The 12,500-nt window shown below is 42.2% G+C and overlaps 1 protein-coding gene across 2 annotated transcripts in view; it reads left to right on the top strand.

The window, feature by feature from the left end:
* Positions 1-12,500, top strand: part of adamts18 (ADAM metallopeptidase with thrombospondin type 1 motif, 18) — a 133,420-nt gene that overhangs the window by 53,281 nt on the left and 67,639 nt on the right. For both annotated transcript variants that reach the window (XM_017717899.2, XM_017717900.2), the window contains 5 exons: positions 1,250-1,333; positions 2,491-2,650; positions 7,488-7,593; positions 8,763-8,900; positions 9,735-9,888. In XM_017717899.2, coding sequence (XP_017573388.1) covers positions 1,250-1,333; positions 2,491-2,650; positions 7,488-7,593; positions 8,763-8,900; positions 9,735-9,888 — 642 coding nt within the window. The remainder of the gene's footprint in view (positions 1-1,249; positions 1,334-2,490; positions 2,651-7,487; positions 7,594-8,762; positions 8,901-9,734; positions 9,889-12,500) is intronic.

The following is a 12,500-nucleotide window of genomic DNA, read 5'->3' on the forward strand; positions in this document are numbered from 1 at the left end:
GATTTGGATGGGTGACTGAATAGTTTTGGAAATATAGTGTATGTATAAAAGAGCGTTCTATATTCTTTTTAGATTTATTTTATTGAATCTGTGACTTATTAAAAGTTTTAATTTCTAAATACCTTTGACTGCAGCTCTACTTTAGAATACTTCTTGCAGTTTTACTGACTTTTATTAGCCCTATAGTAATAAACTACAGGTCACTTGACACTATCTAGAACCTGTTGGAATAAAATTTCACCAATTAAACACTAATAAGTTTAAATTTAGATGATTAATTCATGCTCAATGTCGTCAGGTCAACCTGAAAAAATATGTTGCCTCTTCAACTCCTCGGGACCACCGGTGGTTCCAAACCACGCTTGGTCATGTTCTTCATAACGTTCATGTTCCATAAGCTCCATTCAGAAGCTGGGCGTCGTGTGAGGCTGTAGCTCTTCTCTCCAGTCTAATAGACGGTGATGTCATTTTAAACCCTTATAATAAAAGAAGCTGAACTTTGTTTTTCTACTGAAAGTCGATCCGTTTTTCCCCAAATCTGGGCTCTAAACTATAAACAGACGGCGTCTCTTCAGTGATCTGCTCTGGAAACATCACATTTAGAAAACAACACAAAGAGCGGTGGAGATTTTTGGCTTTCAGCAGTGAATTGTAAGCATGTAGTGATATGTGGAGATCATAAAACACACGTTCTGGTAATTTAAGGGGAACTTTTACAAAAAATAAATAAATAAATAAATAAATAAATATGTTTATTTTTACGCAGTTACTGTATAATTTGCCTTATGATTTGGTCATGAAAATTCAGACAAATCAGAATATTCTCTGGAGAATAAGAGGTTAATGTGGTAACAATGAAGTGAACTTTCAAATGTAAATGACTTTTAAAAATTAAAATTGTTCTTTCAAAGTATTTTCTTAATTTAAAGGCTGTTTATTTACATAATTTAAGTAATTTTTTAGGTTGAACAGATGAGCAATTTTTACAGTGTAACAAGGTCTTAACACAGTTTTTATTGTGCGTAATTACTTCTAATAATGCAGCTCATCGAGATTTTCACACAACAGACGTCTTAGTATGTTCTAATATGGGTCGTAATGAATAAAGCTGAAAAAAAAGTGTTTAATTTGGATTTTATTAATCAACTAATAAGACCTTAATATATCCTCAATATGTGTTCCGTAAAATACCATATCATTATTATTAGAAGTTAACCGAGTGTGTATGTGGCTGTGTGGGTTTAAACAGGTCTCCAGTCTCTTTAAAGACGGCACCATTGGGACAGATATCAACATCGTGGTCGTCAGTCTGCTTCTTCTAGAGCAACATCCAGTAAGATGAAGTCCTGCTGTAATCAGTTTATAGGCATTGCCATTCTAAACCATGATGTGTGGAAAATCTGCACTGCTGTACAAGCTGCACACTGACCACTGTACATTATATCCAAGGTTCATTTCTACAGCGTCGTCCCATCAAAAGATAGAATAACACATTTACAGAGATGTGAGGGGTGCACTTACTTTTGTGAGATGCTGTTTAAACACTGATCAGGCATAATATTATGACCACATTATGATATGATATTCTTCTGGGTCGCGGGGGTGTGTGTGTGGGGGGGGGGGGGGGGGGGGGGTCGGGTGGGTGCTGGAGCCTTTCCCAGCTGTCATTGGGCAAAAGTCAGGATACACCCTGGACAGGTCGCCAGTCCATCACAGGGCAGACAGACAGACACAGTCACTCACACCCAGGGGCAATTTACCATGTCCAATCAGCCTGACTGCATGTCTTTGGACTGTGGGGGGAAACCGGAGAACCCGGAGGAAACCCACGCAGACACGGGGAGAACATGCAGACTGCACACAGAGAGGACCCTGGTTGCCTGGCCGGGGAATCGAACCCTGGCCCTCCTTGCTGTGAGGCGACAGCGCCACCCACCACGCCACTAAATATTAACACATTTCTCAGCAAATAAACACAAAGTACACAAATAAATAGATTTTGAAAAAGTGTCTTGGGTGCCTAAGACTTTCACACAGTGCTGTATTTCAGCCTGAGCTGTCTTTAAGCTTTAGAATTCAACAGGCTGTTTTTGTTACTGCACCTTTAAGTCTAATATATATTAATAAGCTCTGATCTAATTGGCTGCCTCATTCTGACTTGTATAGAAGGCAGTCAGGGCTGAGACGCTGCATAACTTAAGTGAGAGTAGGCGGAGCTAGACTGCTGTATGCTGAATAGGCACATGCATGTAAATGCGTTATGACGTCACAAAACTTGTACATTTAAAATGCAGCTCAGTTTCCGTGTACGGCCTGGGCAGAACACCGGACAGTAACTTTAACTGTGTTTACACTGTGCATCTTTTATTTAAAAACTGGAGATAAATTGTGTTTTTCCATGATGTGGAAGCTTTAATGTGCTCTGTTTTTGTTTTTACTGTCTCATCTCTGTCCACCTCTCTCGCTCTTTCTCTCTCGCCCTGATTTCAGCTGGGCCTGTCCATTAACCACCATGCCGACCAATCCCTGAACAGCTTCTGCCAGTGGCAGTCGGGTCTGCTGGGTAAAAGCGGCAAACGGCACGATCACGCCATCCTTCTGACCGGCCTGGACATCTGCTCGTGGAAGAATGAGCCGTGTGACACTCTGGGTGAGGCTCTTCTAAATGCCTGATTTCCCAAAGCGAGCGGTCATGTCCCCTGAGGTCAGTGTGTGGGATTAAACCCAGGCCAAGTGGACACTGCACTGAGAAAAGTGATGCATTGGATAACTTTACTCATCCTTTCTACATGAATAATGTATTTTACATCAATTGCCAGAGGAATTGTGGTGATGATGTGTTGGGTCATTCTACAGAAACGTCCACCTTTCCTGTCTCTCCACAGGAGTCACTGGTGTGACCGGTCGTCATCGGTGTTCCACATAATAAAGGAAACACCGGAGACGTTTTTAATGATCAGTGCATTTTACAGAACATCAAACCACACGCTGTCCATCAGGGAACGTCCACTAAAATATGGAATTTAATCCGTTTGTGTTTCTATTTTTTCTAAGTGACCTCAGAATAAAGTCGGTCACACCAGTGACGTCAGCTAGAAGCTTCATATGAGCTCATGAGCTGAATGAGAAGATCTCTGAGAACTGAGAGACGCAGTGGACTCACCATGAGCTTTTCTTCATAGATCCTTGTTTAGTGGGTACTAATTGCATTATTTTCACAGTGGTTTACCAAACCAGATTAACAGTAAATAACTGTAAAACAGTGAAAGTTTACGGTGATGTAGCTGTTACTCTGCTGTAGAATTACAGCAATGCTCCTGTATTTTTACATAAGAACTGTAAAGGTAAAGCAGCTCAGTAGACAGTAGTTCACTATGAATTCCTCATGTTATCTCACTTTAAACTCACTGCTGAGGTAAATTGTTTATCGCAATGTACATCAGAATAAAGTCGTATTCATAATTCAAATAAACGGAAAAACAATAAAAAGTAACAAGAATTTCTCGGGTCCGTATTTTTCCTGGACACCTTCACAGCCGCCACAGAGACTCGTTAATATCATCAATGACATCATGAGGTCAATTAACTGAGCACTGATTGGTCAAACCAGGAGCTGCTTTATAACTACATATAATACTGGGCAAAATCTTTTATCTCCGTTTTTCAGTGTTTTTTTTAAAGTACCCATGGTCCTATATATTGTGTGTAAATTTCGTGATGAATATGCCAACAGAAATATCCCAACATTAATTGGAAAAATAACAATCGCTGTTGTTGGAAGAAAACCTCGTATCTCCAAACTGGTGACTTTACAGGAGAAGGAAAAAACCTGCTTTACGTTTAATGGAAGTCAATGGAACCAGATTTTTTCCAAGTCATTTTGGGCCGTTTCTTTTGGTCCATTCATCATGAAACTTACTAACAGTGTAAAGACCAACGGGCATTTTCAATTTATATTAAAAACGTGAAAATTGGAGATACGAGGTTTTCTTCCGACAGCAGCGATAAATGAAAATGTCTGACATGGTGCGTTCACACGAGATTAGTTACCGAGTAATGCCAGTAAAACGACTTTACTCACCTCCTCCTGTGATTAATCCCATCTGAACAGGGCTTTAAAATACAACCTGAATCATCAGCTCAGCATCAACGTTACAGTAAAACGACCACACTGTGAGAAATGAAGGTTCTGTTCAGGTCCATTTTTCGTTCATCAAGGTACAAACAGTGTAGATGTTCCCTCAGAGGTTCTACGGTGGTTCTAAGGTCTGATTGTGGAGCTTAAATCAGTTCCTCCAGGTGAAAAGTTGGTATTTGTTCCTTTTCATAACCGAATGTTTTAAAACAGAGCAGTAGAGTAAAAGCCTGGAGGCGAGGCGGGGTGTGTGGAGTCAGTCCAGCTTAGAGCAGATCATTTCAGTGGATTATGGTTCAGTTATGCTCCCTGACTGAAGGTACTGAGATGGAGCCTTGAGGGAACCACCCCAGTGACGAGAGACAGTTCAGATTTGAGAGCGTACGGTATTTTACTGCGAGAAAATCTTGTGTTAAACGTTGTTAAATAATTACCAGTGTACATTTGGAGGAAGGAGATAAAGTTGTGCTTGATTTGATGCCAAAAAAGTGATCGGCAGTGATGATGTTTATAATGCAGCGAGCAGGTTTACGTGGCGCTCGCGCTGGGTGGGATGCGGCTGAGCGTAGCCCGGGGCAGGGGACTTTGCCTGGGTAAAACCCCCCGTAATGAACCATCACTCCACTAGAACAGTCGACTGGCAGCCTCCCGCGCTTCACTCCGCACGGAGGCATCGGCCAAACACGCCAAACCACAGGCATGCGCGGCTGTAGATGCGAGTTGGAGGGGAGAGGTTTGTTTTGGTTTGCGCTGTGTGTGATGTGTTACTCAACCCGCTGCTTTGTCTTCGTCTCCTGAGCTACGCACTGGGTTTTAAGACCGTAACGGTTGAGTATGGATCCACGTTCTGCTTTTTGGGGTTTGGATGAGGAGCTTTTAATGTTCTAGTGCTGTAGAAAACAAGTCCACCTTAGAACTTGGACAATACATCGTTTTTTGCTTTTGTGATATCGGCCTTCACAGCACTGATAGAACAGAACCTGCAGTATCGCTGCTGTCGGGACAAAACCTCGTATCTCCATTTTTGATGTTTTTCAGTTTTTGACCTAATTTGAAAATTGCCTGTTGATTTTTACACTGAGTGTAAGTTTCACAATGAACCAACTTGAGGAAATAAACCAAAATGACTTGGAAAGATGTCTGGTTCCATTGACTTCCATTATAAGTGAATTAGGTTTTTTCCTTCTCCTGTAAAGTTACCGTTTTGGAGATACAGGTTTTTTTTCCTGCACAGGGACTCGTTGAGATGTTTTATACAGTGTGCTGTGAGCATCCTGACCAAATACAGTTTCACGTGAGTGTCTGTGGGTGTTTTAATGAATCAGGGCATTCACACAATCCAGTGAAATCGTGCAGTGTTCAAGTATTTTGGTGCTCCTAGTTGAACTGTGTGTTTTTGTTCCCCAGCAACATTGATGTGATATATCATCGCAGTCCATAGAAAAGCATGTATGTCCATATTTGTTGAATCTTTCAACCTATTTCAACACACCAGCTGTCCTTTACGTCGTGTGAAAGTTTGGACCAATAGAAATGCTCTAAAATAACTCTACGTTTACTTACATTGAAAGGTAGGAGTGTTTTTGCCTTTTCCTTTGGACAGCAACGATATGTAGATAGAAATGTGTATGATTTACAGAACTGTCTTTGTAGGTGAGCGAGTAAAGGCCCATTTATAGTCCAGGCGACAGAGCAGTACGTAAAAGTGACCACATTTGCGTTTGCTAGGCTCATCTGATTGAATAGAAGGCCAAAGGTGTACGTTCTGGATTGTTGCCATGGTTACGGTATGCAGCTTTGTTTAATTTCTTGCTGGTCCGCTGCTTTCAGAAAAAGAACAGGTTGCCAGGTATTCAGAACTGGGATCAATATACATTTCTAAGATTATTTCATTATTTTTCCATTTATTATTATATTCATTGATTTTTTTCATCCAATGTTTTTCCATGACACCATGACAGTGCCCCCCCCCCCCACCTCCCTGTACTTTCAGACTAACTGGCTCTTCCTTGAAGGCCACGAATCTGGCAACCCTGCGTGACGGAGAAAGAGCTCTTAAGTGAAACACAATGTCTGGTCTAAAACAAGTAGTATTTCTTAAAACTGTAGCAGCTGTTCTCAGACTGTTCTGTGTGGTTTCGCTGCTGATTCAGTGACTGTCGTCATACAAGCTTTCACAGAAACAACAGATGATGCTCTGTTCTGCTTGCGCTGCTGGCGCAGGACTATGAAAGCCTACAGCGTAGTGCCATCTGTGGAATGCTGTATAGCCGCCCAGTCTAAATTGGCTGTTGTTGCTGAGTTTATGGTGTCAGTATTGCAGGATGGTTTGATATGAAGAAAGCTGCAGGTGTCGGTTTTATCTTGGCATGGCCGTCTTTGCAGAGAGGTGTGAATAGTTTCTCACAGCAGGGGGTTCCCCTCCCCTCCCCTTTCCTCTCACCCCCCATTGCTCGCTAGCAGCTCAACACAGAGTCACAGTGTTCCAGAGAGACAGGAGAGCCCTAGTTTATCTGATTACAGATAATGGGAATTGATTACATTCATTAAAAATATCAGAGACGATTTTCATTCTGCCGGAGGAATGGCCACCAGGGGGCGCTGCTGAAAGAGGTTGAAGAGAAATCCCGCAGAGTTTTCAAAATTTCTGCATAACTCAGCGTGTGAGATGTAAACAGGCTGATTCAGAGTGGGTTTGGTGTGAAATGGTTCAGGTGTCTTTACAGTGGTGGTGATGGGAACCAGGCGTCGCCATGACTACAGCACAGATATAGACACTTTATTTACCATCCAGAACCACCAGAGAACCTATATGGAATTTTGATGATGGGAAAACAGTGGGAATGCTAAAAAAATGTCATCTTAGGATATTATTTTGGCTCCCTACTTTAGAAAATATATTTTAGGCAATAATCATAAAACCATTTCACGTAGGAACTTTCTGTGAGGGAGCTTTTAGAGGTGGACGTCTGGTTCCCATCACCACCACTGTAAACAGTTCTGACTCTAGAACAGAGCGTTTCACGCCAAACCGCTCAGGTTCTGAGCGATTCTGTTTAAATCGTTGCATGTCAAACTGGGGGCCTTCCATTCCTCTGGATTCAGTACACGAGGGCCTTGGTAATTAGCTGATGGGCTGACTCAGGTGTGTTTAATGAGGCTGAGTGCTGAAGTCTGCAGTGTTTTGGCCCACAAGGACTCGAGCCTGACGCGTGTGATCATAACCAGTCAAGTTTTGAGGATTTGTTGGATTTTTAAAATTGATTTTATTCAAGTTAGTGAAATTATTTTGTTGAAAATACTTCATACGCACTTCGATTTGTGTCATTTTTTTTTTTTTCTTTTGCTGCAGGTTTTGCCCCCATCAGTGGGATGTGCAGCAAATATCGCAGCTGCACCATAAACGAGGACACTGGACTGGGACTGGCCTTCACCATCGCCCACGAATCTGGACACAAGTGCGTACATGAACATAAACACACACACACACACACACACACACACACACACACATGGTTCTGAATTCACTGCCGTTTTAATTCACGCTGTTTTATGACAGTTTTGAGAAGATTTTGGCCTTAAAACATTTTTTTTTATTCTATTCATCGTAGAGGAATCCATGCACGGCGTGTATTTTTCAAATTTTCCATTATTTTCCACCATCAACATTCCTTATAAACTCAGAAGACTCGTGTGGGTTCTCCGGTGGTTCTGGATGGTAAATAAAGTGTCTATATCTGTGTTGTAGTCATGGCGACGCCTGGTTCCCATCACCACCACTGTAAAGACATCTGAACCATTTCACACCAAACCCGCTCTGAATCTCCCTGTTCACACCTCAAGCACTGAACGATGCAGGAATGTTGAAAAACCTGCGGAATTCCCTGTTAAGGGTTAACGTTTGTTAGAGGATGTTGGAGTCGGGATCAGTATAGAACTAAACTCAGACGTTTACAGCAGGTTTAGACATGTGACTTATTAAATATCTTCATGCACACATGATTATTACCTCATCCTCTTTATTACAATGCACAAAACCATATGCAGCGCCGGCGGCAGCGGGAGAGTGTTTGTGTTTACACGTTTCCATCGAGAGGAAGTTTATATTTGACAGGAGATTTCAGTTTTATGGCAAGTTGTTTTTTCAATGGCTGGCAGGCTGTCAGTGTAAACCGGAGAGAAGCACCAGGCTGCTAAATTACTCGAAAGGCTTGTCACTTTAAATGGTTTAATCACTCCAGTCAAACAAAGAGAAATCGTTACGAAAAACGTGTAAAATTGCTTCAGGGCTAAAAACGAGCCTTTCTCGTCCAAAAGCCATTAATCACTGACAAATTGGGATGATATAATTTCACCACGGGTGACGTAGTGCTGCACATATGCTGGCCATGCATGTTTATTAAGGAAATCGTGAATACAAGCTGGAGAATATGGATGGTCATCTCTGGAAATCTGAAGGATTTTATAGAGTTTTATGTAATAAAAAGCTCGGCTGGGTTATGGAGGCAAAGGCCCACCTGATTTGGGGAGTGGCTTTAGACCTGAGGCTTTGTGTTAATAGCCTCTGTGGGTAAAGCTTTTCTCTCTCAGTCTCTTTTTTTCTCTCTCTCCATCTGTCTTACCCCAGTTTTGGAATGATCCATGACGGAGAGGGGAATCCCTGTCGGAAAGCTGAGGGAAACATCATGTCTCCCACTCTGGCTGGAAACAACGGGGTCTTCTCTTGGTCAGCCTGCAGCCGCCAGTATCTGAGCCGCTTTCTGGGGTAAGATTTACGTTTCCGTTAAAAAGTTTGGAAGCACAGTTCAAAAGTGGGGAATGTCAGTGCAACAATGTTGGATAACAGTTCAAGAATTTGGAATGTCTTCACAAGTTTGGAATCACAGTTCAAAAATATGGAAACATCATTTAAAAGTGTGCAAGCAGAGTAAACAAAAATTTTTATCGTTGCTCGACAAAAAAAGAATCACGCTCAATATTTGGAATCACTCCTTAAATATTCGGAATTATTCGTAAAAATTTTTGAATCGCTGTTAAAAAAATCTGAGTTGCGTTTCATCAAACTAACTTGGCTGCAAATACATGTACAAAAATATACTAATATGATTCTAATACTCCACGACTTACCAACATCTTAAATCAAGAATCCAGATTCAAAAATTTGGAATCACTCTTTAAATATTTGGTATCATTTTTCAAAAACTTTGGGATCATTATTCAAAAATTTGGAGTCACTGTTCCATCAAACTAATTTGGTTGCTAATAAATGTACAAAAATTTGACTAATATGATTTAAATAGTTCACAGCATCTTGAATCATCAAAAATTTGGAATCACTGTTGAAAAGTTTGGAGTGACTGAACAATTTGGATTCACTGCTCCAATATTTGGAATCATTCTTTCAAAGTTTGGAATCGTACTTTACAAATGAAATCACTGTTTGAAAAATTGCAGTTAGTTCCTTAAACTTTGAATCACTGTTCAAAATGTCAGAGTGCCAGTTCAGAAATTCATACTAAGTGTTTAAATATGTATTTCATAGGTACCTGCGTTTATTTATGAGTGTGTTGTTGTGCGGGTGTGTGTGTGTTATTCACAGCACAGCTCAGGCCTCCTGCCTGGTGGATGAACCAAAGCTGATTGGTCAGTATAAATACCCTGAGCAGCTCCCAGGGCAGCTCTATGATGCGGATACACAGTGCAAGTGGCAGTTCGGCTCCAAGGCCAAACTCTGCAACCTGGACTTTGTGAAGGTAAATGACAAAATTCTTACGTATCTTTAGGAGACACAATAATCAGGCTTCATGTATTTTACTGGAAGTAGTGGTATCACATTTTAAAAAGCTACAGTCTGTAATTACACACACACACACACACACACACACACACACACACACACTGGTCAGGCATAACACTCTGACCACCTCCTTTTATCAGCTCCACTTACTGTATAGCTGCACTCTGTAGTTCTACAGTTACAGACTGTAGTCCATCTGTTTCTCTGATACTCTGTTACCCTGTTCTTCAGTGGTCAGGACCCCCATGGACCCCCACAGAGCAGGTACTATTACTGTGGAGGATCATTCTCAGCACTGCAGTAACACTGACGTGGTAGTGGTCCTTTATCAGTGGTCACAGGACACTGTTAGCTGGATATTTCTGGTTGGTGGACTATTCTCAGTCCAGCAGCGACACTGAGATGTTTAAAAACTCCAGCAGCACTGCTGCGTCTGATCCACTCAGACCACCACAACACACACTGACCCACCACCACCACGTCAGCGTTACTGCAGTGCTGAGAATGATCCACCACCCAAATAGTACCTGCTCTGTGAGGGTCCATGGGGGTCCTGGCCACTGAAGAACAGGGTAACAGAGTATCAGAGAAACAGATGGACTACAGTCTGTAACTGTAGAACTACAGAGTGCAGCTATACAGTAAGTGGAGCTGATAAAGTGGACAGTGAGCATAGAAACAAGGAGGGGGTCAGAATGTTATGTCTGGTCTGTATACAGTGGAAGTATAAAGTAGCTGGAACTTATAAAGTGGACGTGGAAGCACAAGTGTGAGGTTTCTGATAAAGTGGCCAAAGGATGTAAACTGAGATATGGAACCTGTTGAGCTGGATGATGTTCCTGGACGTTCTCATGTCTCTTCCCGCTCTGGTAACAGCCCAAAGAGAAATGAGAGTTTCTTGTTCTGTGTCTGGTACACAGTGTGCTTTCAATATTAGCATTTACTCCCAACAGAAAGGCCAGTGTGGAGGCCCACTGAGAACTCCCAGACTGGCTTAATTGACTCTCTGGTCCTGTTAGTAGCATTGTGATTCATCGTCCCCAGTCGGAACGTACTTGTTCATTTGGAGAAGTTTGTTTCCCAACTTTGAGTGCCAGAATCCCATTCAGAACATTCCATTGGGGAACACACTGGGGCCTCCGTTGGCATCCTCCATACCCTTAACACCTGATTCATACATTGATATGCAAATGTGGAGTGCAGAAGACTGAGGTCCTCGGGCTTGGGAAGGGAACCCGCGTGGGTCACTATGCAGGATTAGCCGTCGTGCTGCAGCCTGTTTCTTTCAGACCCTCCTAAACAACCTTTGTTCGGCTCCTGTACACCATCCACTTCTTCTTGAATTGTGTTCTTTGGACTTCCCAGGAAGGCAGTACGTCTCAAAGCGATAGTTTGGAGACAAATCAGCTTTACGCAATTTTCTTCTTACTTACTGCAACTGTAGTTAATCAGCCTAGACATGTTGGGAATGTCTGAGGTTTGCAAGGCTAACAAATCAAGAAAGCTTATTCCAACCAATCAGCATTGAGCGAAGTGCCAACGGCATGCTGTACTTGCCTCGGATCGCTTGTTGTGTTGTTAAATAATCCCAAATTGTCTTATTTATCACTGATCCACTGGTCCAAAGCAAAACAGGCCCAGTCCCATTTCACCCATCGCCCCTCCCACTCAGCCCTTTGCCCTCTGTTTTGCGTGTTCACGTCTAGGTGTAGGGTGTCCTGATTCTTGTTGAGATAGAGGGGTGGGGCGAAGTGTTGGGGCTACATGACCCTCCAAACAGGGATTTTCAGAGACTCCAAACAAGACGTTTAGCTGCGCGAGTGACCAAAGAAAACCACAAATGTGAAAATTTTCTCAGTTAAAAAGTTACGACATCCACTGTTTTATCTTAGTTTAATGTCGTTTCAGTGGATTTTGGTCATTTTTCGTCATAACAAGCACAAAAATCGCTAATAGTATGCTAACGTCTTGGTCGCTAGCTAGCTAACTTTCCCGTTCCACCTTAAATAGTCCAGCAGTTCTGATGCCTGAAGCGCCAGAATGTAACTGCTGCTTTACATTTACATTTAAGGTGGAACGGGAAAATTCGAACAAGAATCTGGAGAATATCTGACTTCAGCTTCATATCACTGAAGAATTGGGGGGGGGGTGATAATAAATAATTGCCCCCCTCTTTGAAGGCGTATGATCCCTAAATGTAACTAAAGCCCAGCAGTGAGGAGCTGAACTTTCCCCTCCTCTGCTGTCCCTGCAGACGGGCAGGGTCGCCTACAGAGCAGCGCTGGTAGCTGTTAATGAAGTGATGCTCTTTTATTTGAGGGTCTCATTTCAGAGAGAGGATTTCAAGCCCTACCCCTTGTAACCCCAAGGCGTTAGGCTGACACTTGAAAACAAGGGGTAGGGGTAAAAAGTAGAAATGGGATTGGGCCTTAATGTAAGACGTTTTATTCCAGGTGATATCGGAAAATTTCTATTGGTCGTCATTTTCACACAATGTGCAGGACAGCTGCCCTGATGAGTTGGTGTAAAAGATAAAACTCGTCAAAAATAGGAGTGTTGGTCTTTGAA

Source organism: Pygocentrus nattereri, chromosome 25 (genome assembly GCF_015220715.1).
Source record: "Pygocentrus nattereri isolate fPygNat1 chromosome 25, fPygNat1.pri, whole genome shotgun sequence".
In the NCBI taxonomy this organism is placed as follows: Eukaryota; Metazoa; Chordata; class Actinopteri; order Characiformes; family Serrasalmidae; genus Pygocentrus; species Pygocentrus nattereri.